At 38.5% G+C, this 21,609-nt stretch overlaps 2 protein-coding genes across 2 annotated transcripts; both read right to left on the minus strand.

The window, feature by feature from the left end:
- Window positions 1-7: 7 nt before the first annotated feature.
- eps8l3b (EPS8-like 3b) lies at window positions 8-17,452 on the minus strand. The gene is made up of 20 exons (XM_044037899.1): window positions 17,316-17,452; window positions 16,490-16,603; window positions 15,394-15,509; window positions 15,217-15,281; window positions 14,975-15,133; window positions 14,115-14,264; window positions 13,877-13,962; window positions 13,629-13,750; window positions 13,350-13,468; window positions 13,095-13,209; window positions 12,903-12,979; window positions 12,729-12,803; window positions 12,476-12,621; window positions 11,480-11,624; window positions 11,183-11,217; window positions 10,970-11,063; window positions 10,570-10,686; window positions 10,388-10,473; window positions 10,134-10,266; window positions 8-634 (listed from the first exon to the last, which is right to left on the minus strand). The coding sequence occupies exons 2-20, from the start codon at window positions 16,525-16,527 to the stop codon at window positions 593-595; spliced, it is 1,920 nt and encodes a 639-aa protein (XP_043893834.1). The 5' UTR covers window positions 16,528-16,603; window positions 17,316-17,452; the 3' UTR covers window positions 8-592.
- A 271-nt stretch (window positions 17,453-17,723) lies between these two features.
- Window positions 17,724-21,387, minus strand: atp5pb (ATP synthase peripheral stalk-membrane subunit b). Its single transcript, XM_044037907.1, has 7 exons — window positions 21,267-21,387; window positions 20,382-20,418; window positions 20,144-20,289; window positions 19,384-19,547; window positions 19,059-19,184; window positions 18,441-18,620; window positions 17,724-17,977 (listed from the first exon to the last, which is right to left on the minus strand). Exons 1-7 carry the CDS (start codon window positions 21,292-21,294, stop codon window positions 17,900-17,902), a joined length of 759 nt encoding a protein of 252 aa, XP_043893842.1. The 5' UTR covers window positions 21,295-21,387; the 3' UTR covers window positions 17,724-17,899.
- Window positions 21,388-21,609: the final 222 nt, after the last annotated feature.

The following is a 21,609-nucleotide window of genomic DNA, read 5'->3' on the forward strand; positions in this document are numbered from 1 at the left end:
ACAATACTTGAATTTGTCTTTTTATTAGCTTTTAATTATTATGTATGAATCATATCATGGCTTATAATCACATTACACTTTAAAAAATATATACATGAATCACAGTTGTAATTATAAAAATAAAAGCAGAATTTGACATTTCATTTAAAATACTTAATTACTTGATTACGTTTGACGCAGATCAAGTCATTACAGCTCAAGAAATCCTGATTAAAATGAAATGAAACTGTAGTATGGGTATAAGTTAAAGCAGCTGAAAGTTCTTAAATGTTTTTCTAAAAACACACAGTTAAGTTATATAAAGAGAGCAACAGTATTTAGTGAAAATGAAATAACTAAATGCAAAAGTATTATCTCACACTCACATTTAATTAACTGTAGCAGAACCTACATGTTACAACACATAAAATATAACACATGGAGGTTTCATTCATTAAAAGCACTTTTACTTCACTTAGATAAATGTTTGATGTAGTGTTTAATTCATGCTGAGTAGCCCTCCAGAGAGAATTTACGAAATCGGGACAAAATTTGTTCAAGACATTGATCTGCACTTGGAAATTCAGGAGAGAGAAGCAGTGAGGTTGGGCTGTTAGTAGTGGGTATTATATATGTTCGACGGTTCACTGGCCAGCTGTAGAAGACAAGATGAAACAATATTGATGTGTTACAGTGGGTTATATACATATACATATATACTGTATACTGTATGCACTTATATCTTTTTGAAGACCAAAAAACGTACAAACCTATATTTGGGAGGACAATTTGACCTTGTGGGGACAACTTTAAAGAGCGTTTTCAGGGTTAAGACTTAGTTTTAGGGTGAAGGTTAACCTTAGAATTAGGTTTAAGTTAGGGTTGTGATGGTTAAGGTTAGGTAAAGGGATTGAGGATCACAGCCGAGGCACAGGCCAGCGCATGTCACTCAAAGTCTCACAGGCATTGCAACTTTATCAAATAAAAATAAAACAGAAGATATTAGACAATAAAAAAGATTGTAATATGATATAATATCATATTGAATATTAATTAATTTAAATTCTATGAATAACATTCACTGCGTTTCGCTGCTTTTTTTCCCTCAAGGACACTGATATATGTCATCACTCACAAACAAAAATTATATATATATTTTTTTATTTATTATTAATTGCTCTTGGGGGCCCCTGGTGGTCACGGGGCACTAAGCAGCCGCTTAGTTCGCTTATGCCTTGGGCCGGCTCTGTTTAGGCAGCTTTTATAAGATGACTGGGATAGGATATCCAGTCCAGCAGGTGGCAGCATTTCCTACAGGTGGTGTTTTTTTTTTCTCTGTTTTAGCAAAAATGTTTTGAAATAACAACCATTTCAGCTGCCATTTTTCTTTTATTTGTCCAGCGAGGACTTGAACATTGATTAATTACATGTGGAGCTACTCCTGCACAAAGACACACTGATTTAAAAGTCTTTCCATGACTTGGTACATTCCACTCCTCCCCTCTGAGTCGATCTATTTGGAATGTTCAACTTCCTTTGTCGGAGGCGGAGCTTCTTCTACGCAGAGAGAAACGGGATGAGGACGAGGAACAGCGGGAACAAACATGCGGAGAAACGTAACTGCTGCTTAAAAATGACCCACACATTTCTTAGATTCTCTGTTGACGCTCTGTTCACACCTGCCGTTCACATCTGACCACAGGTGTTCAGATTACACTTGCTAATGCTAACGTGACGTCAGTGCTCCACAACAAACAAACACACGATCAAATATGAACTTTCCTACTATGTCATCAAAAACGTTAAAATATAAATTCTCTACATGTCCAAAACGTCAGAGAATGTCCTCAACAAAAAATGTCAATAGACCATTAAAACTGTTCAGAATAACTATAGTCTGGCCAGTAGCAGGTTAGCTGCTGCTAACGTGGCGTCACTGCTCCATAGCAAACGTGTGTGTTTTCAACGCATCTGTTTTCAAAAAAACTGACTTAGTGTCAAATATATAATTATATAGTGTGACATCAACTGCCTTTATAGTGTAAAAAAGTGTCCTAGTACAGTATGTCGTAAAAAAAACAACGTATATTATTTACTAAACTATCCAATTATAAACTGTCAAGAATGTCACTATACCATTAAAACTGTTAAGAATGAGTATGTAATCTGGCAGGTTAAGTAAAAAAAAACTGTTGAGGAGCAGTGGTTTAGTAGAATTTCAAAATAAAAGTGTCTGTGTTGATATGGACCAATATAATTGACTTTAAAAAGGTTTTCATGTATTTTCCTCACATTTCTTCACTCATTTACTGCAGTGAGCACATTTGAACACATTGAAGTGGACACTGCTTTTTCTTATCATGTCCTCTGACATCAGAATTTAGGGCAATAAGAAAAAAAAACAAGCCATGACTTTACAGTGAAGAGCAAAAAGAGGCTTTCGGCAGTGCTGTCACTAAATACATCAGAATCCCCTGTTAAATGTTGAGATTTTACAAATGTTTACATGATTTTTAAAGTCTTTGTAACTGATCTACAGCTTTGTTTGGACCAGGACCAGGAGCCAGGACCAGGGGCCAGGACCAGGACCAGGAGGAGCTGGAGGAGGACGAGGAGCAGAGGGGGACAGCTGTGTGGTAACTGCTGCTTAAAAATGATCCGCACATTTCTTAGATATTCTGTTGACGCTCTGTTCACACCTGCTGTTAACGTCCGACCTGAGGGATCCGATCACAGGTGTTCAGATTACACCTGCTAATGCTAATGTGACATCACTGCTCCACATGTAAACACACACACACACACCTTTCATTTCTCTTCACTTACAAATGACGTTGTTTTCTGATTGTTACAGAAAAACAAAAGAATCCAGGAAATGTCAATGTTATTATTTTCTCCATTAGTCGAGTATTTGTTTGGGCCAGAAAATGTTTGAAAAATGTTGATCAGTGTTTCTCAAACCTGGAAATGATGATTCTCAAATGTCATTTTTTTATCCACCAATGAAAAAATATAATAGTTATAATAATAACAATAAGCCCATATATCAGAGTGCAGTCATTGGTCATTTCGGCCGACCTCGCACATATCCCATGAAACTTTTCAAAGCCAATATCTGCCCATGACGATAATATCGTGCATCCCGACACATTTCCATGTCAGGTGTAAACTAACAACATACTATTGTTTTTTAAAGAATGAAATTAAGCTTTCTGATTTTACAGCTTCTTAAATGGCAACATTTTCTGTTTTCTTTGCTCCATAAAAACAAAGAAATCATTCAAACTCAATCATTTTTGCTTTGTGAACAAAAACAACACGTTTGACAACATCAGCATTTCCACCTTTAAAAAACAATCATCAACATTTTAGCACATTTTATGGACCAAACCATCACTCTTTCACCTGTGATTTCATCACCTCACACGGACGTTAACAGCACTTGTCAACAGAGCCTCTGTTTAATGTGTTCACATCATTTTTATGTTGTTAACAGGTGAAAACTGTGGACGAGTCAAAGTGGCAACATTCAATCAGTAAATACACCGTTAAATAATGTCTCAAATGTGTCTCACATTCATTCACAATGGAATTAAATACATACACATCTTATTAAATGTGTCATTCATTCACATACCAAATTCATTTAAATCATTAAAAAAACAAACATATAGAATTACTTAAATACTATTTAATGAATTATTTCATGATTTACTGCAACACAGGACCATAAAATATTTCATTAAATAGTGAAGAAATTATATATATATATTTTTTTTTTTACATCAAATGAATTTGGTATTTTAATGAATGAATGTCACATTTAATAATGAGACATTTATGTATTTAATTCCAATGTGAATGAATGACTGTGAGACACATTTGAGGCATTATTTAATGGTGTATTTATCGATTGAATGTTGCCACTTTGTCCGTAGTTTTCACTTGTTAACAATGTAAAAATGATGTGAACACATTAATCACACAGAAGTCTAATTCATGTGCTCATCATTTTTAAGCAGTAGTTACTGGACACCTGGACCCAACTGTGTGGTCAACAGTCTAGGGAGTGAACCCCTATCAATTTTTGTTGTCTTTTTATGGCTTTTTTAAGGATTTTTTTGGGGAAAAAAAATATAAAATAAAATGGTATAACCCCCTTCTGTTATCTTTGTGGGAGGCCGGGGGAGCCCAGCCCAGCCCCAACCCCCCGCCACTACAATCGCAGCGAGGGCGCGCGTAGCTTGGCCCCGGCGCCGGGGCCAGGTATTCGGAGCGTGCTGGATTTGAACCAGCCACAGCCGGACTGGCACAACCTTGCGGTTGCGAACAATTCCAGCACGCCACGAACCCTTCTGACAATTGGGAGAAGCTCTTGGTATCTTTCACTCTTCACTTTGGCTGTGGAACCTCAAAACCTTCAAGTATAAAGGAATTGAACCGCCAACGTCAGGACTGAAAGGCAGCTCTCTAACCAGCTGAGCTAACTGTCCACACTCTTCCTTGGGTTTTCTTAGACCAATCTACTCTCTGTGTTGAATATTGTGCTTAAAAAGTTGCTTCATCCAAGATTTGAACCCTTGACCTCAGGAACACTAGTCTTTAACTAAACCACGTGAGCTATTTGTCCTTTGCTTAGAAGCTCTTAAACGTTGGACGTCTTTCAATAACAGATGACCCAAAAACGCCAAAAAAAAACGTCACACTGATGAAGTATTTAAGAATGTCTGTGCGGGATACTGGGCTACACGGCTGGTGTAGTGGTTATCGCTCTTGCCTTTGAAACAAGAAGACCTGGGTTCGAGACCCAGTCGGAACCAGGATCTTTCGGCATGGAGTTTTTCATGTTCTCATGTGCCAAGCTCAGCTGTCATAGGATGATAGGCGGGGTACACCCTGCACTGTCCACCAGTCCATTCAAAACATGCAATAGGGGGATAAGGCACATTTCCACACTGTTCTACTTAAACATTCGCTTTGTGTAAGATTCGAACCCCTGACCATAGGAACTCCAGTCCTCCACTTAACCACATGAGCTATATGTCCTTGTATGCTTTCTTGCACAATTTGGAAGTCTTTCAATAATAGAACCCACGACTTCAAAAAAAACGTCAGACTAATGAAATATTAAAGAATGTCTGTCCCCTAACATGGGCAACATGGTTGGTGTAGTGGTTAGGGCTCCAGCCTTTGCAGCTAGAGGACCTGGGTTCGAGACCCGCTTTGAACACGATTCTTGTGCATGGAGTTTTAGACACGAACAACCATTCAACACATTCACTCTGACACCTTTAGAAGGCTTTCAATAGTAGATTAACCATGACTTCACAGACCTCAGCCTCATTGACCAGGTCAGTTGGTCAATTTAGAGTGACCAATTAACCTAATCCTAATACCCATATTGCATGTTCTTGGACTGTGGGAGGAAGCAGGAGAAAACCCACACATACACGGGGCGAACATGAAAAACTCCATGCACAAGAATCGTGTTCAAAGCGGGTCTCGAACCCAGGTCCTCTAGCTGCAAAGGCTGGAGCCCTAACCACTACACCAACCATGTTGCCCATGTTAGGGGACAGACATTCTTTAATATTTCATTAGTCTGACGTTTTTTTTGAAGTCGTGGGTTCTATTATTGAAAGACTTCCAAATTGTGCAAGAAAGCATACAAGGACATATAGCTCATGTGGTTAAGTGGAGGACTGGAGTTCCTATGGTCAGGGGTTCGAATCTTACACAAAGCGAATGTTTAAGTAGAACAGTGTGGAAATGTGCCTTATCCCCCTATTGCATGTTTTGAATGGACTGGTGGACAGTGCAGGGTGTACCCCGCCTATCATCCTATGACAGCTGAGCTTGGCACATGAGAACATGAAAAACTCCATGCCGAAAGATCCTGGTTCCGACTGGGTCTCGAACCCAGGTCTTCTTGTTTCAAAGGCAAGAGCGATAACCACTACACCAGCCGTGTAGCCCAGTATCCCGCACAGACATTCTTAAATACTTCATCAGTGTGACGTTTTTTTTTGGCGTTTTTGGGTCATCTGTTATTGAAAGACGTCCAACGTTTAAGAGCTTCTAAGCAAAGGACAAATAGCTCACGTGGTTTAGTTAAAGACTAGTGTTCCTGAGGTCAAGGGTTCAAATCTTGGATGAAGCAACTTTTTAAGCACAATATTCAACACAGAGAGTAGATTGGTCTAAGAAAACCCAAGGAAGAGTGTGGACAGTTAGCTCAGCTGGTTAGAGAGCTGCCTTTCAGTCCTGACGTTGGCGGTTCAATTCCTTTATACTTGAAGGTTTTGAGGTTCCACAGCCAAAGTGAAGAGTGAAAGATACCAAGAGCTTCTCCCAATTGTCAGAAGGGTTCGTGGCGTGCTGGAATTGTTCGCAACCGCAAGGTTGTGCCAGTCCGGCTGTGGCTGGTTCAAATCCAGCACGCTCCGAATACCTGGCCCCGGCGCCGGGGCCAAGCTACGCGCGCCCTCGCTGCGATTGTAGTGGCGGGGGGTTGGGGCTGGGCTGGGCTCCCCCGGCCTCCCACAAAGATAACAGAAGGGGGTTATACCATTTTATTTTATATTTTTTTTCCCCAAAAAAATCCTTAAAAAAGCCATAAAAAGACAACAAAAATTGATAGGGGTTCACTCCCTAGACTGTTGACCACACAGTTGGGTCCAGGTGTCCAGTAACTACTGCTTAAAAATGATGAGCACATGAATTAGACTTCTGTGTGATTAATGTGTTCACATCATTTTTACATTGTTAACAAGTGAAAACTACGGACAAAGTGGCAACATTCAATCGATAAATACACCATTAAATAATGCCTCAAATGTGTCTCACAGTCATTCATTCACATTGGAATTAAATACATAAATGTCTCATTATTAAATGTGACATTCATTCATTAAAATACCAAATTCATTTGATGTAAAAAAAAAAATATATATATATAATTTCTTCACTATTTAATGAAATATTTTATGGTCCTGTGTTGCAGTAAATCATGAAATAATTCATTAAATAGTATTTAAGTAATTCTATATGTTTGTTTTTTTAATGATTTAAATGAATTTGGTATGTGAATGAATGACACATTTAATAAGATGTGTATGTATTTAATTCCATTGTGAATGAATGTGAGACACATTTGAGACATTATTTAACGGTGTATTTACTGATTGAATGTTGCCACTTTGACTCGTCCACAGTTTTCACCTGTTAACAACATAAAAATGATGTGAACACATTAAACAGAGGCTCTGTTGACAAGTGCTGTTAACGTCCGTGTGAGGTGATGAAATCACAGGTGAAAGAGTGATGGTTTGGTCCATAAAATGTGCTAAAATGTTGATGATTGTTTTTTAAAGGTGGAAATGCTGATGTTGTCAAACGTGTTGTTTTTGTTCACAAAGCAAAAATGATTGAGTTTGAATGATTTCTTTGTTTTTATGGAGCAAAGAAAACAGAAAATGTTGCCATTTAAGAAGCTGTAAAATCAGAAAGCTTAATTTCATTCTTTAAAAAACAATAGTATGTTGTTAGTTTACACCTGACATGGAAATGTGTCGGGATGCACGATATTATCGTCATGGGCAGATATTGGCTTTGAAAAGTTTCATGGGATATGTGCGAGGTCGGCCGAAATGACCAATGACTGCACTCTGATATATGGGCTTATTGTTATTATTATAACTATTATATTTTTTCATTGGTGGATAAAAAAATGACATTTGAGAATCATCATTTCCAGGTTTGAGAAACACTGATCAACATTTTTCAAACATTTTCTGGCCCAAACAAATACTCGACTAATGGAGAAAATAATAACATTGACATTTCCTGGATTCTTTTGTTTTTCTGTAACAATCAGAAAACAACGTCATTTGTAAGTGAAGAGAAATGAAAGGTGTGTGTGTGTGTGTTTACATGTGGAGCAGTGATGTCACATTAGCATTAGCAGGTGTAATCTGAACACCTGTGATCGGATCCCTCAGGTCGGACGTTAACAGCAGGTGTGAACAGAGCGTCAACAGAATATCTAAGAAATGTGCGGATCATTTTTAAGCAGCAGTTACCACACAGCTGTCCCCCTCTGCTCCTCGTCCTCCTCCAGCTCCTCCTGGTCCTGGTCCTGGCCCCTGGTCCTGGCTCCTGGTCCTGGTCCAAACAAAGCTGTAGATCAGTTACAAAGACTTTAAAAATCATGTAAACATTTGTAAAATCTCAACATTTAACAGGGGATTCTGATGTATTTAGTGACAGCACTGCCGAAAGCCTCTTTTTGCTCTTCACTGTAAAGTCATGGCTTGTTTTTTTTTCTTATTGCCCTAAATTCTGATGTCAGAGGACATGATAAGAAAAAGCAGTGTCCACTTCAATGTGTTCAAATGTGCTCACTGCAGTAAATGAGTGAAGAAATGTGAGGAAAATACATGAAAACCTTTTTAAAGTCAATTATATTGGTCCATATCAACACAGACACTTTTATTTTGAAATTCTACTAAACCACTGCTCCTCAACAGTTTTTTTTTACTTAACCTGCCAGATTACATACTCATTCTTAACAGTTTTAATGGTATAGTGACATTCTTGACAGTTTATAATTGGATAGTTTAGTAAATAATATACGTTGTTTTTTTTTACGACATACTGTACTAGGACACTTTTTTACACTATAAAGGCAGTTGATGTCACACTATATAATTATATATTTGACACTAAGTCAGTTTTTTTGAAAACAGATGCGTTGAAAACACACACGTTTGCTATGGAGCAGTGACGCCACGTTAGCAGCAGCTAACCTGCTACTGGCCAGACTATAGTTATTCTGAACAGTTTTAATGGTCTATTGACATTTTTTGTTGAGGACATTCTCTGACGTTTTGGACATGTAGAGAATTTATATTTTAACGTTTTTGATGACATAGTAGGAAAGTTCATATTTGATCGTGTGTTTGTTTGTTGTGGAGCACTGACGTCACGTTAGCATTAGCAAGTGTAATCTGAACACCTGTGGTCAGATGTGAACGGCAGGTGTGAACAGAGCGTCAACAGAGAATCTAAGAAATGTGTGGGTCATTTTTAAGCAGCAGTTACGTTTCTCCGCATGTTTGTTCCCGCTGTTCCTCGTCCTCATCCCGTTTCTCTCTGCGTAGAAGAAGCTCCGCCTCCGACAAAGGAAGTTGAACATTCCAAATAGATCGACTCAGAGGGGAGGAGTGGAATGTACCAAGTCATGGAAAGACTTTTAAATCAGTGTGTCTTTGTGCAGGAGTAGCTCCACATGTAATTAATCAATGTTCAAGTCCTCGCTGGACAAATAAAAGAAAAATGGCAGCTGAAATGGTTGTTATTTCAAAACATTTTTGCTAAAACAGAGAAAAAAAAAACACCACCTGTAGGAAATGCTGCCACCTGCTGGACTGGATGTCAAATCAAATCAAAAGGGTGTTTATCGTCCTGGTAACTTGCATCTTACATTGCCAAAGCATATATTTATCAACATTGTTCATACACTCTTATTTACACTATATACAATATGTACAATATCTGTATAAACACACATATTATGAGTAGCATATACAGAGAGTAGCTGTTCAGTAGGTTAGCTGCTCTTCTCTCTTGTCCACTGGCTGTCCTTCAGTCGCAGGCAGCTTGACACATATTGTGCTGCTAGCATGATGCATTTACTTTTCTCTCCCAGGACAAGCTCTAATGCTACTTTGTCTGGGATGCTTTCAAATTTGATGTATTGTTGGCAGATTTTGGGGAAAAACAAGTCTCTCAAGTCTTTGTATGTGTGGCAGTGTAGTAAGAAGTGCACCTCGGTCTCCACCTCCCCTTGGGAGCAGAGTGAGCACTGTCTGTCCTCTCTTGGTTGCCAGGTCTGTCTGTGTTGGCCTGTTTCTAGTGCTAGCCTGTGGTCACTTGTCCTGTATCGAGTCAGGGTCTTCCTCAGTCTGGGGTCTTTAACTGTGGTCAGATATTCTGCTAATGTGTAGTCACGGTTTAATGCCAAGTAACATTCTAGTTTGCTTTGAGTTCTTGTTGTGTTTTCCCAGTAGGTGATATAATTTTCCTCTTGTTTGGTTATCATTTGGTTGGGCCGGATAGTTTTGTAGTGTGTGTGTGTGTGACAGATTACTTACTGCAACAGCTGATTTGACTCCCTGAAGTTGGAAGAAGACCTTTCCTCCTTCCTCTGGACACACGGTCCTAATCTCCTCCTTGGTCATTCCCAGAAGCAGTTTACCATTTAGCACCCCGAGGCTGGACACAGTGCTGTTCATGTAAAAGCATAAAAGATGTCAAATATCACATTAAAATATGAAATATTACGTCATTCATTCAGGGCCTTATTTACAGTGAATTGCTCACTCCTGCTGTGGATCATGTCACTCACATTTTTGAGAAACCTTTGTGCTGCAGCCAGGCTCTCACTTCTGAAGCTGATGAGGACATGTCCAGAGTCACTGGACCACGTGTATCCTGTTGTGTGCGTAAAGGGAATTAAAAAGTTATTTCTACAAAAATGTCTATCTAAATACACACGTTACCCAGTAAAGCACCCTGTACTTAGCTCACCAACATGTCTGCAGTGAGCCTGGTGTCCCTCATCGGCTCCAAAACATTCTGAGGAACGCTCCCTTCTTGTCCCTGGTTGTTTCGAACAAGCCACCACTGCTTGGATTTCTGAATCACCTGTAAAAAAAAAACCAAATACATAAAAAAATGTTTGTTTATTTTCCATTGCCTTTGAATGAACTACTCTACTACTTCTCTTACTGGGAAGAAATGCACATTTCATATCCTGACAAGACTTCATTTACTCTAAAATCTGTGTTGTTAGTTGTTTCACTCTGCTGGAGGAATTAAGTCTCTGTTTTGTTTCTGTTATACATGTTTAGGTTTTCTTAAAAACCTATAACCAATAATCTTATAAAAAATGAATCCCAAACCCAGTGTTTTTAAATTTTTATCTCACCTGAACCACGTCATCCTTCATAACACTCAGCTCTTGGTTGTTTCTGGCCATGAAGGTGTAAATGACGCGCATTAACAGAGGTGACTCACTGACACTGAAACGACAGCAGACACATATACACTTACATACATATGAACACAACAATACCCACTGAGCAGGAATTCAAGAAATAATAATCCAGAAGAAAAGGTTTGTGTAAATGACAACACTGACCTTGTTGGGGAATTCCGTGCACTGTTGCTCACCGACTGTAACAGTAATAAAACACACTGCGTTTGAAACTGAATGAATATAAGATAATTAATATAACTTGAAAACAGAAATTAATTCATTTGAAGTGGTAATATTAACGAATACTTGCAAAATCTCAAGCAGGGTAACAATGCTCGTACAGTAATCAATCAAATGAGAAACCAATCTCAAAAGCAAGAGGCTGTGTAATTATGACAACAGTACAGCACCAAACATATTTCTAAAGATGAAACCCCTAAAAATAGGGCATCATTTTACTTTTATATTTCTGTTTGGTCCATCAGATGGATAACGCTGGCTGTTGCTCCTGCTCTTTGGGGGTACGTGTGAGGGGGGAGGCGGCTGCCAGCCATCATAGAACTGAGGAATGTAAAGTGGAACATCATTGCGCGCCCATCTAGACCTGTGAAAATACAAGAGGGCAGGAAACTATTAGGCAAATACAATCTTACAACCATATGTAACAATATCTATGACAATAATTTGACCTCCTTCAATGTCTCTTTTGAATTTGGGCTAAAAACATGAAAGACATAACGTATTTAAAATACGTTTTGTCATCTTTAAAATATTGTTTAAATTAAATTATTAGAATACAAAATATTATCTCACGTCCAAGAGATAAATAAACATTACCACTCATGTCTGCTTCCCTGTATAACACTAAAGCTATACAGCCTGCAGCTAAATTAGCTTAGCTTAACAAAAGAAAGTTACAGGGGGAAACAGATTCTTGTTTAATATTATTATTTAATATTATTATTATAATTATTATGATAGTTGTTATTATTAATAATAATAATAACAACAATAATAATAACGATAAGTATTATTATTATATTTATAATAATAAGAAGAAAAAGAATACATAATCTAGCCATTAAGCCATTAATTAAGAAATGTCTTTAAAAAAATAATGGATTAATCGACCTGGCAATCTGGCGCTGTTCTTTGAATTGCTTTATGGGTTTTATTAGTTGATTATAGATCAGCAAAGTATGACAGATTTAATGATTCATTAATTCAAGTGACATATCCACTGCAGTATGTCATAGCTGTGCTTTAACAAAAAAATAGCTGAAAATGAAATGAAACAGTGGCATTTTCCATACAGGGGACATGTCTGCCACATTAACTCTGATCTGAGTGTTAGGCCAGGTTTACCAGGTTTACATGGACTATCATCAGAGGGTTTTATACAAGCGAGAGAAACAAGCTGTGCACAAGTGGGTGAGGCTATAAAGGCCGTCCTACCTGGGAACATTCCACGCCTCTCCCAGGGACTTCCACAGTTGGTCCTCCTCCGGGGTGACAACATCACTGAGCAGCCACATGGCTGACTCTGACAGCTGCGGTGAGATCACAGTGGATGGCAGGTCTGCAGGATACCGAGGCACCAACTGTGGAAAAATGGAGCGAGAGACTGTCATGTTGTGAGGAAGAGGAATATGAGCGAGCACACTAACCACAACAGAAATAACTGCAGCCTGATGCTGAAAAAGCTCACCATGGCTAAACAGGAGAAGAAGATGTGGACAAAGTCCTGAGCAGTTGGGTTGTTCAGTGCCCCATCCAGCTGACCCTGTATAATATAAGGAAGTGCGTATGCAATCACATATTTCCCTACAAACACTACAGTAAATCTGTGTTGACATATATAAACATAAGAAGAAGAGTTCACCAGCAGATTGAATCCATATTTGATTTTCTGGAGACAGGACATATATTCCTGCCAGGGTGGCAGATTATCAGCTGATGCTGTAGGAGAGATCACACCATCATAAATATTCTTTATTAGCTATACATAAGGTATTGTCCCGTTACATTGAGGTTAATCAGTCTATATTAATGAGATAAATGACATTGCATGTACCATTTTTTTTAAACATGTTTCTCTTCTTCTCCTTTTGTGACGGAAGCGCTTTTCCTACAGAAGAAACTTTGCCCATGAAGATCTCAATATCTCCTATGACATGGTTTAAAACATCCTGTGGATGGGAATGAAATCAGGAAATAAAGCCTTTGCAATAATGACCACATGTGTGTTATCCTTCACAGGAAAAGTGGGAATAGATGGAGTTCATGATTATTCACTATTATAATCCATATGGATTTTAGCATCACTGACCGTGTTACTCTGCAACTCAGTTTGCAGAAGGGAAAGTGCTGGGCTACTCTGTGATTCACGAGGATCAGGATGGCGCAGCATTTCATCCGCTGAAGAGTAGACGGGGAGAGGCATGCTCTCTAATTGAAATTTTAAAAAAAGAAGGTATTTGTGGGTAAATATTGATGTGACTGCTTTGCATGTGAGCGTTGAAACAATGCTGACTAATGGTGGGTAGAGTTTGTTTAATGACATCTATAAAAATGTTGCTTTTCTATGATATACATAGCTCTCTGTTACCCCAGTGTGATCGTGTTAAGTGGTCCGATGGTGGAAGGATCAACTCTCGATGAGCAGGGCGAGGCTCAGCCTGCTGGAAACCTCCTGGAGAATGTCTTCCGATGATATTTTCACGATTACTCCTGAAACAATCAATGTGTAGCAGCTCACCAATATAGCCCTTTGATTTCTACACATGCTCTAAAAGTGCAGTCAGAGACATGACGGAATCCTGGCTCAGAATGTATTCATGTGAGACCTGGTGGTACCTGACGTCCAATTGATCCAAGTTAGGTTCCACTTCAGCACCTCTCTTCGGGATCACTTTATCCAGATCACTCTTGAGGACATCGGCCTGGTAAGAGACCAGATAAGAATCAAACTCAAAAGCAGCTGCATCCAAGGTGTTATGACATACTGATAGTGGCACCAGAGAATGACTGTTAATGATTTCAGAGGTTGTATAGCATGACTATTGCGTCCGCCCTCCTCCCTCTGCTGACTCACCTTGATCTCCTCACACTGGAACATGTAGACCTGGGGGAACCGTTTTCTGTGTTCCTGCACTGTTATTATCAGCAGAGAGTTGTAGGAGCAGCTGTCCAACATTGCCTTGGTTTGTGTGATGTTACTCAAAGGCAGTGACTCCAGCTCGATCTTTACATTTCCAATTGATAGAAGAAACAGTTATGAAAAGGGAATATGGCAAAAGACACAGCTGAAGATTGATGAAACCATTGACACACAGAAACAAATGGAGTAAAGTTTTGTTGTTTCAATCCAAACTGAAAGTCATACGAAAGCACAATGTTATAAGAAATAATGTAATGAAGACATTCCTTACAGAACACGTTTACCTGTATTGAAAAATTTCAGATATATAGTAATTTTGAATGATAGTGAACCATAATTAGAAAGGTTTTGCATGTGTAACTTAATTCATCACTCACAGCCTTGGCCTGCTGCTGTTTCCTTAATCAGAGCCTAATTCAACTTCTAGTATTATTCTTTAATCTATTTCCTGTCCTGTCTCAACAAGACAAGGCCCCAGAAGGAAAGTCAGTGAAGAGATTGTTAGTGTGACATGAAAAAACCTGTCAGATCCCTGACCACAAACTCTTTTGGGATGGACTTGAAGGAGTGAGGCGTTATTGCCCATCAACAACAGAGAATGGAGCAAATCCCTACAGCGAAGCTCTTCAGAGGATTGGAGGTTGTTATCGCAGCAAATTAATGTTACCAGCTTTATAACAGCTGCACATTCTGGGACCAGCTGTCCACGTTATAAAGTACCTGTTTTCACTCAAACTTTTTATTATATATTACAAATAAGGCTCTTCAGCGAAAATCATTATTCTTTTTCCAACCTTGGATTCAATGTCGCTGAGCAGTACATATCCTCCCTGAACCTCCATGATCATCTCCTGTGGCCACAGACGACCTTTAGTGTCCAGCCTCTTGAGCTTGGCCACACAGTCCTCCAATCTCTTCATCGCCTGGCCGTCAATCTCACAAGTGAATAGATGCTGCAGAGTAAGAGTCATGAAGGTTAACAGCTGTGTTGTAGACATTTTTATATCTCATGCTAGTGCGTAGATTCCTCATTTACCTCCACTCTGACGTGTAAGTTGTCTGATTGTCTGTTCAGCGTCTCAGAGTACTCTTTTCTCTGCCCTGATGTAAAGAATGGTTTCATTAAAACAAAATTTTAATGAATTTTCTTCATACAAAAGCTAAAATAATAATACGGATGGGGAGGGCAAGGTGTTCTTATATCTTAGCATACTGTATATGAATTTTCCACTGGGTCTGGACAGGCCGTTTCTCTGCAGTTGTGGAGCTTTCAAGTCATCTTGATGGAAAGCACGCCTCTGCTGAGGGAAGTCCTCCGGTGAAAACCCCCTGAAGAACAACAAAACATAACTCGTTAGACTGGACATGTGGACATAGGGCCCATCTACACTGTGGTATTCACAGCTAGCTCAAGTGGACAACTCCAAATGCATCAGTTGATGCATGGTAAGAGAAAGAGTTTGCACTCGTCTACTGTGGGGATTGGTCCAAATGAGAACATTTTGCTCTGTCCCCACATCCTCATAGGGGTGTTTGATTAGAATTTAGATTGGTAGGCACTTCAATAATCCTGCAGGAAATTCAAGCATCCAGTAGCATAGATCAATGTTAGACATGTAGGACATATGTAGGACATGGAAGAAAAGGAATAAAAAGCAGCAGACATTGTGCAAGTTAAGGAGTTATGGATAATATTAGATTTAGGGCTGGGGTTAAGCATTTAGAAAAGGAATGCCTTTTTCCAATTAGTGTCCTCATGAAGGTAGAAGTTCAAATTTGTATGGTTGTGCGTGTTTGAGAGACAGTGAGACAAGAGATTAAACTATATGTGTCACCACCAGCAAACCTGATAAACCATTCCCAGTCCATAAATGAAACAAGTATAAGTTTCCACACCACAGTGGTGTTTTATTATAAAAGGGTGTGAACAGATGAGTGTTGTAAATATCTAAATATAGCTCTAAAATGTAGAGCTGAAACGATTCATTTTTAATTGTTTAAACTTCTCAGATATGAATATTTTCTTCATTTCTTTGCTCTGGATAACAAAGAAATCATTAAAAGCCAATCATTTTGGTTTGTGGACAAAACAAGACAGAACAACGAGAACATCATCCTTTCGAGGTTTGACAAACACCAATCAACATTTTTTAAAGTTTTCTGATATTTTATGGACGAAACGATTAACTGAGAAAATAATCGATAGATTAATGGATTATGAAAATAATCGCTAGCTGCAGCTCTACTAAAATTAATTTTGTGCTACATTTATTAGCAAACCTGAAAGTGAAAAATGAAGTGTTGCTGACCTTGGGGAGTAGGAGAAGGGAGCGGCGTTTCCAAACATTTTCAAACCAGTCTTTTTCAGGTGAGTTAAATCTTCAGATTGCTCACACCAGCTGAGACAGAACGTTGTTTTCCACCTGACAGTGTGGCAGAAAAATGTACTCGTTTTCACTTGAAGCAGGTTATATCATTGCATCGACACACACAGAGAATATTGACATTTGCATGCAGGCCACATGCCTGTGTCTCTTGAAATAAAACAAGTTTTCCTTTTACAAATACAATTAATCATTTCAGTATTCTACAATCTCAGGTATTATCTGCTTCAGTCGGACAGTTTGGTTGTTGCCAGTAGGGTGGTTCAAGATAGCAAAATTAAGATAGATGTTACGCAATCCAAATACGAGTAGGTGAGTTGCCTACCTCTGTTAGTTACACATGTTCTTGTTATTTAAGGTTACATTAGACTACTATAATAGCATTATTTGATAGAGTTCATATAATTGAACTTCATAACAGATTTGTTGCTAATAAATTAGGGTACATGGAGCATAATACCAATAAGGTGCGATAATGTAATTAGAAATGTATTTAAAATCAAGCTTTAACACATTTTCAATAACCATCATGATTATTTTCCCTCCTGAATGCAATTTCATAAATATTTTTAGCTGATCCTTCATGTATTAAGAGGTTTTTTAAACTGTCCCAGTTCCCCAAATGTTATGTTCAGTATTTAACATAAAAACTGCCAGAATAAATTCTTAATTAAATTATGTCCATGTCAACCCATGTTAATCCCTGTCAACATTTTAATCAAATCACATTAATCATCACAACAGCTATTACCTTTCAGTGTCAGTTCTGCTCCAATGTCATAGTTCCTTTCCCTCAAACTGCTTTTCTACCAACACCTCATGATAGAAAACGCTTGCTCTTGACTTCCTGCTCAAAGGAGTAAGGTTCAAAGAGCAACAACTTGATCCATCGCATGGGTGTGACGGATAAAGAGGGCCGGGCTGATTTGACATTTAAAAGAAACACTGAAACTGTTGTGGGAGGCAACAAATCTGTGGCTCATTATGAGTCCAAAGGTTTTAAAAATGCTTCACAACATTCAAAGGTCTCAAGTGCCAAAGAACATCTACTTCAATCTAACATAACTGTTACATAACTGAGAAATCATAATAGCAAATGTGTTGAATGTACAAAAGAAAAAGAAAAACACAAGTGGAAAAAACAAACTTCCAGAGTAAGCCGAGTAAGAGAACCATTTATTTTATGATCAGATGACGTGTAAATACTGTACACACCCATTTTATTGACAGAGATCATCTTAAAGAGAAATAGTTTATATTGTAAAGAAAAGTGAATGTCTCTTCTTGGGACAATGAGTTGGGGATTTAAACAGCCTTCTCTGAAGACTGGATAGTTTATACTGCAGCCTTGGCCTGAGTGGCCTTCGCCAGAGCCTTCAGGTCTGTGATGCACTTGGCGATGCTCTCTTTCTCCTGGAAAAGAAAAAGAAGAGTCACCCGCAGAAGCATGAGCAAAACAGGTAGAATAACATGGGATTGAAGGGCAATAAAAAGTGAAGTTTATACTATAAAAGGACATTTAATCATGAATCTCACTATTTATTAAATAAGTACCACATACAAAACTTCCAATTTGAAAAAGTGTCAGATTCTGCATTATGGGTTGTACACAGTCCTGTTGCCAGGCTCTGTTTATAGCGCCAGTGTTAAGGCTAGTAAGTACATTTACTCTGCACATGGATGAACACATTTGATTTTATTATGTTATTTTCCTCGTATGTTTTTTATTGCTTGTATGGAAAGTATAGTGTTTTATCTGCAATTGCAATAAAGTATCTTATCTTAGATTGGCATTTCAAAACCTGGACTAAAATTGTGTGAAGAAAAGATCATAATGCGACTTTATAGAAGGTATAGAAGCTACAACTAGACTGACCTGCTGTGGAGTAATGCTACCGACGACGTTCTTCTCCACCCAGCTGACCATGTGCTCCTGCTCCATACGACGGTGGAGGTGCTGCAGAGCAATCTGGTAGTCCAAGCGTCTCTTCACCTCATTGGTCACCATGTGTATCCGCTCTCTGTAGTTGGTCTCCAACAGCATAGCCACATTGTTCTGAAAAGTGGAGTTAATTCCGTCTTCAACTAAATACTTATTTTATTAAATTATTAAATTCCTTCTTTGTTGGGTTGTAATTTAAGTGTATATATTAAGTGAGAAATATATACACACATATATATATAAAAATTCAATTATATGAATAATTCATAACAATAAATTAACTTTTTTTCCACCTTCCAAAATAAACAATAAAAGGAACATGGCAAAATTCAGACTGTAACAAAATTGTTTTCATTATTGGGTTACAATGGATGTGTTGGTGAAAGGATGGGTGTCAAAAAGTGGGAAACAAATAACGGCTTAACACACCAAACTGAACTAAACTGTACCATTTGGTGGAAACAGGGCTTTGTCTTATGTAAATATGAAGAACTGCATTGTGAAAAGTGGAGATGTTGTACAATAAGAAATGCAAACACCACTGCTGCTCACCCTCTTAGCATCGAAGAGCACTGATCTTCCCTCTACTCTCCACTGTTCCTTCTTCTCATCCTCAATGGCCTGAGTCAGGCTGGACATAGCAAGGTCCTTCACCTCCTGAGCCTTGGCCACTTTTTCCTGATTACACAAACACACATTAGGATTACAGAGTGCTTGCAAAGATGCACAAAAACCAATAATATTTGGCTGAGACTCAGTGATTATCTGGTAACAGTAATTCACTATTAAGAGACAGCAAAATAAATTCACAAACTCTAATATGTTAAATCTTGTTAAAGCACCCATTACCAGCCAGAAAGAGTTGTTGTAACCCTACCTCATTGAGTTTGTCAGCAAAAGCTGCAACACTTGGACCAAATTTCTTGATACCATAGACAGCGATAGCACCTATTGAGGCGACAACAAGGGTCTCATGGTTGATGACATAGATTTCCTTGGAAAGCAGGTAGACAAGGAGGCCAGTGCCCAGCATGTAAGGTCCTGGTGAAAAAGGGAGAGTGTGGACTTTTGAGTTAATAAAATTAAAACATTAAATTACTACATGCATTAATATGCCCAGTAGACATTCTGGTGTGTCATGAGTAACCTGGCATTATTTACACTACACATCAACACACAAAGCTGCAGGGCCATTATTCTTGGAAGCTACTAATACTAAAATTGCTACATATAACCACGACTTTTATGTGACCAATGGAATGCAGAGGTATTTAAATTCACAGCAATTTGTAGCCGAAATTAAATAACTGACAGTTGAGTTACTTTGTGGTTCAGGTAGGGTCAGACATTATAGACAGAAATGTTATAAATATATGAATAAAACTTTTTTATTACTCAGCCTTAGACTCTTTCTGTCTTTATCAGCACTGGTCACTATAATTTGTTATTGTTCATGTCAAGTCATTATCATTTCAAATAATTTCTACTGTTTGTGACTCAAGTCTATATTTAATCAATAACAACCAGCCATGGAAATTTTCATTATGATGAATGGGCCTTTTTCATCATTATCATCAATATGTTTAAGACAATTAGAGATTATTTCAGTGCCCTACAGTGGTTGGAAGACAACAGACCTGTGACTCCAGTTTTGGGGTACAGGAGCTGGAAGAGCTCCTCTGGGATGATGCCATGGCGGACTTTGCCTCCCTTCTCTGGCAAAGGAGGCACTGGGGCCAAACTTTGGGATGATGTGTGCAGGGAGCGAGATGCCTGGACAAGGCTGTGAGGGACAACACATTTGTTTTCAAAAATACAGTGCCCACTGAATTTCTTTTCCAATATTAAATGTTTATCATCATGCTGAACACATACCCAGCTCCAAGGGGGCCACTGCTTTTCAGGGCACTTGCTGCAAACAACAAAACAAAAAATGCCAAGTTGATTAATGTTTAATTTGTTGCACATCGTCTTCATAATCAACATGTCCTGTGATTTGATGTGTTTTATTCTGAACACTTTAAAACAAAAACACAAAATGCATATATAAATATTATCTTATGTCTGAGAGGGAGTTGGAATTAGTCAAAAATTCTGACAAATCTATCGCAATTTAGTAAAAACATCAGTTTTTACACAGGCAAATGTTTGCATATCAAAATATCAAGAACATGTTGACGGAGAATGTTCTTATTATCTGAGTACGTATTACAAACAAGTTAAAAAAAAACGTTATCAGGCAACCAGTTATAACTTTACTCGTGATTGCAGACTCACTATAACAGGGTAGTGTAATACCGACAAGACGACGGTGAATGAATGTCGAGTTTAAAACGCATTTCTTGAGAAAACACTAAATAAAAAACACGTTTAAGTGTAATTCTGAAGTCACTGTCAGAAGAGACGTGAAGCAGTCCTTAGCTGTCAATGAGGTCACATTAGCAAGCGTGTAGTGCTAACGTTAGCCAACGTACCTTCTGTTTGCTACCTTTACCAACCTCAAGCAATATAAGCTTGACTGGTCGTGATGTCAGCTGATAAAATTACAAAAAAAAGGCAGCTCGGTCTTTAAAACGGCTGCAGTTTTAGAACACAGCACTTAAACACACAACTAGCATTAGCATTCCCCTCATTCATTGTGCGGCCTTCACTATACCCTTCACATTCACTTTAATGTTTGACTTTTACCTCTCACACTGTTTGACTATTTCAGAGCTGAATGGGCTCCTGCATTATACTAAGAGCTGAATGAGCGCATACCTGAAACAAAAACGAGCCTGGACAGCATGTTTGAAGGACGATAGTGCCAAGTTCCTGCTCCACCGGGCTGCCTTGATTCGGCCTCTCTGTGCCCTTCTGCAAAAAGCCGTGAGGATGGCGGACACAAGAGAAGTCCCTCAGAATATCGCGAGAGTACAGAGGAGCTCCTGTTTTTACAGTTAAAGGAAGCGACCGCGAGTGGGCGCTGCAACTGAGTTAATTAAGATGATTTGATCTACCTATCTATCTATCTATCTATCTATCTATCTATCTATCTATCTATCTATCTATCTATCTATCTATCTATCTAAACTGGTTAAATACCAATCAGAGAGAGAGGGGG

Source organism: Solea senegalensis, linkage group LG11 (assembly GCF_019176455.1).
Source record: "Solea senegalensis isolate Sse05_10M linkage group LG11, IFAPA_SoseM_1, whole genome shotgun sequence".
Taxonomy (NCBI): Eukaryota; Metazoa; Chordata; class Actinopteri; order Pleuronectiformes; family Soleidae; genus Solea; species Solea senegalensis.

What these genes read in the sequence shown, in the direction of transcription:
- atp5pb (XM_044037907.1), bottom strand. Translation starts at nt 21,294, where the DNA reads ATGCTGTCCAGGCTCGTTTTTGTTTCAG. An exon ending in CAGGCTCGTTTTTGTTTCAG is followed by an intron (nt 20,419 to 21,266) that starts GTATGCGCTCAT and finishes TGTTGTTTGCAG; the next exon opens with CAAGTGCCCTGAAAAGCAGT. An exon ending in GTAGCATTACTCCACAGCAG is followed by an intron (nt 17,978 to 18,440) that starts GTCAGTCTAGTT and finishes TTTCTTTTCCAG; the next exon opens with GAGAAAGAGAGCATCGCCAA.
- eps8l3b (XM_044037899.1), bottom strand. Translation starts at nt 16,527, where the DNA reads ATGTTTGGAAACGCCGCTCCCTTCTCCTACTCCCCAAG. An exon ending in CCCTTCTCCTACTCCCCAAG is followed by an intron (nt 15,510 to 16,489) that starts GTCAGCAACACT and finishes GTTGTTCTTCAG; the next exon opens with GGGGTTTTCACCGGAGGACT. An exon ending in CTTAACACGATCACACTGGG is followed by an intron (nt 13,469 to 13,628) that starts GTAACAGAGAGC and finishes AATTTCAATTAG; the next exon opens with AGAGCATGCCTCTCCCCGTC.